This window comes from Melitaea cinxia, chromosome 1 (genome assembly GCF_905220565.1).
Source record: "Melitaea cinxia chromosome 1, ilMelCinx1.1, whole genome shotgun sequence".
NCBI lineage: Eukaryota > Metazoa > Arthropoda > Insecta > Lepidoptera > Nymphalidae > Melitaea > Melitaea cinxia.
The window spans coordinates 7,399,169-7,405,517 of NC_059394.1; the positions used below are offsets into that span (position 1 = coordinate 7,399,169).

At 33.6% G+C, this 6,349-nt stretch overlaps 1 protein-coding gene across 1 annotated transcript in view; it reads right to left on the reverse strand.

Moving 5' to 3' along the window:
- LOC123656003 (very low-density lipoprotein receptor) overlaps positions 1 to 3,028 on the reverse strand; it is a 224,811-nt gene extending 221,783 nt beyond the window's left edge. The window contains exon 1 of the mRNA XM_045591729.1: positions 2,664 to 3,028. Coding sequence (XP_045447685.1) covers positions 2,664 to 2,799 — 136 coding nt within the window. The 5' untranslated portion in view covers positions 2,800 to 3,028. The remainder of the gene's footprint in view (positions 1 to 2,663) is intronic.
- Between the last annotated feature and the right edge of the window lie 3,321 nt (positions 3,029 to 6,349).

Genomic DNA, 6,349 nt, shown 5'->3' on the forward strand with positions numbered 1-6,349 from the left:
GCAGTCAAGCGCCAGTCTATATATTAAAAAAAATGATACTATATATTTAAAATTTAATACTAATTAATAATAAATAGCTACTGCAGTAATTCAGTAGTAGCTAAATAGTTTTGCTATTTTAGGTTACATTTAGTGTGATAGTTACATTAAGGTGTTTTTTTTTTTTTTTTTTATATATATTCATGGGCGCTTAAACTGATTTAAATTTAAAGTGAGATATTTATCAACGGTTTGTTCCAATACTAAAATCGGTAATTTGTTTGAATACGGTAATTTGTTTTTAATGCTAGCGACTACGCGAATTTCACTTATAATGAAACAACTTTTTTGGATTTATCGCGGTTTATTAAGTTTTTTAGATGCCCGACGTTTCAGTTACTTTACAGCAACCATGGTCACGGGAGGATTGAAACGTCGGGCATCTAAAAAACTTAATAAGCCGCGATAAAATCTGTAAAAGATGTTTTATTATAATTTAATGCTAGGATAAAAAAAGTACGCTTAAGAGAATCAATATGCCCGAATCTTTGAATCCTGTAAATCCAAAGCGGATACAAAAAGTTAACATGTTTAGCACCTAGAAGACGAAGCAGTTTCATTAGTAACTCGACTCAGTATCAGTTCGTTGCAGGCATATTGATCTCACATTAGATATATGACGTCATCAGTGTTTATTGACATTGTTCTATTCATTCTTAATGACCTTCGATGTTTCAAGGTATTACAGTAGCTAATAGAAGTTATCTTATTTAAATTCATAATCTTACCCAGAAAAATTCCTTATAATTCATTTATTGATTTTAATTTATTTATTTTTCTTTATATTTATTTATATTTTTATACAGCCCTCAATTACACTTAAATTTATTGTGTAGGTTGTAACAAAAGTTGCAAATAATTAATTTTTCCTTTATGTCGCTATTTTATCAAAAGATAAGAGTAATCGTTTAAAATAAAACTTAATAAATACCATTTAATTTTAGACCTGACGTCAGTTGCAATTTTAGCGTGGTATGGCGAATAATATATACCTATAACGTATTTATTTTATGGCTAATATTCTTTTATTGGTAAATAATATATTTTGTTTTATTAGGATAGCTTACAGCTTATTATAACTATAACTAATACAGCATATAAATAAAAAAAAAGCTAATAGCAAGCTACTACATATAGCAAACTAAACAAAACACAGCAATGCTGGATATTCTCGGAAAGAGTAATCTATGTAATGCTAAACAAGAAAAGTTAGTTACCAGTGTGCACAGATTCCATCATAGATCTAACAATCGCTATTTTTATGGTACTGATACTCCCACGAAATAAGTCGATATCGACATTAATATTATTACATGCCGACAAGCTCTAATAAGTAAACTATTCTGTCGGTATTTTGTACCTGGGGATGGAATAATAAACGGCTAATCAGTATTGTTACGAGATGCACGTGACGGTATCCTGAACAACACTTTATGCAGCAGATCAGGGTAGTCGATTACAGCTCTTACTATTTTGAAAAGGAAAACAATATAAAAAAAAACTGCGTCTTAAGAAAAGACGCAATATGTGAAATTTCGAACGTAATTAAATAATGAAATTTTAATTGTTTGAGTAGTTTGAATCATTACCAATTAAATACAGTTCCTTTTTTATCCAGAAAACGTCTTAGTAATAATAATACAGAAATTTATATATAAAAAAGCATAATAAACTTATTAGGTAATTCAACTCTAAAACGAAAAATCGTCCATATTTTGTCAGATTAAATCTGATTCGATTCTTAGTAGATCTAGTGATCTCGCAAAATTACGAGATAACTGATAATTTTAAAACTCCATGTAGGTATTTAAGATTATTTTTAGAAAATTACTAATTAAAGTCAAATGATGCTGATGATTGTAAATCCAATATGACAAAGTAAAATTATTTTATAGACACATAATTCACAGTACGATAATGTTATGATTGTTTATTCCTTATTTTTTATTTTAAAAGATAAATAACAGCATGCAAAACTGAAACGTAATTTTTTTTTAATGTAGCAGTACCTGTTTGTACGAGATTTCGCCTATTTACTTCTTCGGTATTAAAATAACTCGACCTGATCTTTTTTTTGCGGAATACTTCATATTCAGCTTTTTACCAATGTTATTCTTTGTTTTTAATTAACGTTATTACTAGTCATGAATAAAAAATATTTATAGGAACTGTATAAAACAACAACATTGTTAAATAACTTTGAAATGAGAGTACCTTTACGATTTACTTTTTATGGTTTATGAGTCAGACTAATGCGACGACTATGTAAAAGTGGCGTGACATTAGTTATCTTATCTATATCTATTCTATGATATACTATACATTTTGTAAACATGATATAGGTACATATTATAGATTATATACATACTTATTGACCACGTGCATACGTAACAAACCTGTTTAAGATGTATATAAATATGAGTTGCTTGATTGCATTCTATAAATTATTTTATTGCAGAGAATTGTTTCGTGTTCGTGTCGGGTGAAAAAATAAGTAGACGACGATCATAGGCCTTCAAACGAATTAAACAATACGTAATGATATCTATTAAGACACATTTTTGTTACTTCTTCATGTGAAAATATAAATCATTGTCATAACATCACTTAAAAACAGTACTTACTCCCAGGTGCAGCTCCAGTGGTGTTTGAACCGACCACAGTTATTGTTTTAGTGTATAACACACATAAAAATAAGAACCACCACATATTGGCACAATATTTGGGGGCTGCCCGTCGACAGCCCACCAAAACGAACATTTGTCTTTATAGACTTTCTATTGACAAAATCACAGGGAAGAATCACTTCGTTTGTAATCCAGCACTTCCTGTTATATCACGTCTACACTGTCATATACTGTTAATGTCACTATAGATATAAACGTGAGAATAATATTTTGTTTTATTGGCTGCTTCACGATCAGACGTTTTAGGTTATTTATACGTGCCACTGGTGCGAGTGCGACGGCGAATGTCGGTGGCCGTGTCGCGCTAAGGCAGGTGTGAGGCGATGGCGGCCAGCCGATAGATGGCGGTGGCGCGCGCGTGACGTCGTTTAGTTTCGGCGACTGAACTGTGGCGCTGCGCTGCTGATTCTAGCTAGAGATTTTTCCCAACGCATCGCGCGAACGATACGTAATATTAGGCGACGTTTACATATCGCACTACTTCACCTAAGCATTTTCATATTTTCTTGAAATCTTAGGGCTATCGATACTTTTTCGCACACTTGACTTAAGTAAGCTTGTAAATGCCGTGACGAGAGCATTGCAAAAAGTGTGATCGGACGAGGCAGTCGGAAGTTGACAGAGAGCTATAAGTTAGTGAAGAATAAAAGTTTTACATAAGTCGTGTGGTTTCAAGCACACTCGTTTTTTCTTTTGAAGTAGGTAAAACTTCATTACGCACGCTTGACTTGGGGAGTAAGTTGGTGAATGCGTGACAAGAACGTTACGAAAAGTGTGATCGGGCGGGCCGACCGGAAGTTGACATGGAAATATAAGTTTCACTAACTTATATTGTGAAGATAGAAAGGAAGATAGTTACGTTTCGTATATTACTGTAGGAGCTAAAGAAATTTTACTTCAGTCGTGTGGTCTAAAGCACACTTGTTTTTTATATTTCGTTTCAACGTTTATTGGAGACGGCTCTTAATTCGTAAACATTTAGTTACATACATACGTTACATTTAGTTACATACAACATAAGTTATTATACTTAATCGTGGGTGACTATTCACACATAAATATGTGACATACACACAATACTCGTTTATGTATAACAAGTCGCATAACTTAGGCAATTCTGCGTTTTCCTGAAGAGTGTCCTAGGCGACACAGTGTCTTTCTGGCACTGTCTAAATCGTCTGCAATAGACGGACTAAGGCGAATGATGATGATAACAAGTAATATGCATGCTCTTTCTTTGCTGTACAATATCCTTATTGCCCTCACACACCCCCTTATCTTAAGGATAAGTTCAGTTTTTAGGACATGACACTCATTGCAATTTGTGTTCTCGCAGTAATAACTTGCTTGTATTGCCTTTGTCACTCAAGTGCGTATGATAATTCCTTCACTACTAAAGTGATCAAACTTTGCGATTCCCTGTGCAATAATATCCGTCAAATAGTCAATAAATATTTTTAAGAATCGTTTGCAAAAATACTACTTATCTCTCACATTGTCTTAAATATGTGAACTATTCGTATATTGTTTCTGTGTGTAAGTTTATATATATTTATGAATATTATAATAAATAACTAATGTTTCGTATTTTAAGTTGATTTCAGTATCGTTAATAAACTTGCATTGTTATTTGCGCACTCGTTCCGCCAGTTTTTCCTAAACTTCTTGATATCATTAAATATTTGCTGGAAGAGATCACTATAAGCGATGAGGCCGCTTTTGCATACTTATTTCTTTTGTATCTAATGGTTCTAAATTGTACCTTTTTTTGTACGTAATAAAAAAAATTATAAATAAATAAATTCTTGAATTAACCATTAGACGAACATTTTCGCCTTTCGCTGCCTTATATCTCGTTAATTGAGATTTGAAATTAAACTAAAGTAAAAAAGAAGACCATTTTTAAGTACAAGAACATTGATATTTTACCAAAAATATACAACAATTAACAAAATAAATGGTATTGTGTAAACTTACCTTTATATGGGGTAGGAATGCGCGCGCATCTTCACAGTCGAAGATGCCGCGGGAGGCGTGGCGCCCGACTGTTACGCACGTCCACCACGCAACGAACAGATAAGACACGGGCTACCCAGCCAACTTGTAAATACACATCTCTTAATACGAACTCCTACCAAAACAATACATTGCAATTCACACGCGTTACGCGTGAATAGCGGAGCTTACAGCTCTACGAAAATAGTAACAAGGATTTCTGTCTTTTTGAATAACTACGTATGTAGTAAACAATATTTGTAGAACACTTACTATTCTAATTATTCTTTTAAGATTTTTAACGCCATAATATAATTATTTTAATTGTATACCCGAATTCGATATGAAAATAGAAAAGGGTTAAATACGTCCCGACTGATTCTTGATTGCTTAATAAAACATCCAGGTGGGTACTTACGTCGAGAAGAAATCAGAGTCGTGATTGCGTCGACATTTTTATCCCTACCGATTTACTCGAGCGTTCTCTTTAAACAAAAGAACGCAATTTTACCTTTAAAGTAGCTATCGAGATAAAATGTGTTTAGACATCATGCGCGTATGGTAATTTCATAAATAGAAACTGTATATGGTAGAGCATTTAATTAAACATTAATCGCAATACAAAAACGATGTCTTCTAAACGGCATTTTTTTTAAAATTAACATCCACGGGGTCCGTGCTTACATATTCAGATACACACTCATATATGTACACTTACACATATTCCTTTATCTATACTAATATTATAAAGAGGTGAAGTTTCTAACTTTGTTTGTTTGTTCGCAAATGCTGATCCGATTACAAAAAATTCTTCACTAACAGAAAGTTATACTATTCAGAAGTGACAGAGGCTATATTTTATTGTGAACAAAAATTCAGTAAAAAAATTTATATATAAAATTTTTGTGTCTCGTGTCACAGTGTTAGTTACAATACTTTTCCGAAACGACTGGACTGATTTTTATGAAATTTTGTGTGCATATCAGGCAGGTCTCAGAATCGGCCAACATTTATTTTTCATACAGATGTTATAAGGGTGGGGGGGAATAAAAGGGGGTTAATAACATATATAGCAAAACAACGTTTGCGGGGCCAGCTAGTAATTATAATACATAATTATTGATTTCTACACATGTACTCGTATACTTATCCTTTACCGGTTACGGTATACTTATCCTTTATCGGTTACGGTACTCGGTTAGTCTTCTTCGTAAGTACCTATATCACACAATCCACTGGTTTCACTCTATTCATGGGCCTTCTTTCTTGAGCATCTTGACCAAAGCAGATAGACGCTCTTTTATTAGATATCTTTGTGATTGACGTGAATATGAATTTTAAATCAGTTCAGCCTATCGCAGTCCATTGCTGGACATAAGCTTCGCAAGTTCGCGCCAAAAATGGCGTGAACTGTTTTGCCCATAGTCACCACGCTGGGCAAGCGAGTTGGTGACTGCAGGGCAGGCGAGTTGGTGACTGCAGGGCTGGCTTTGTTGCACCAAAGACGCTGCTGCCTTGTATTCTTTAGCCTGTGTATTTCAAATCCAGCAGTGGGATGGTTTTCCCACCATCGGCCGGCTTTTTAAGTTAAAGGTGGTAGTGGAACTGTGTTATCCCTTAGTCGTCTC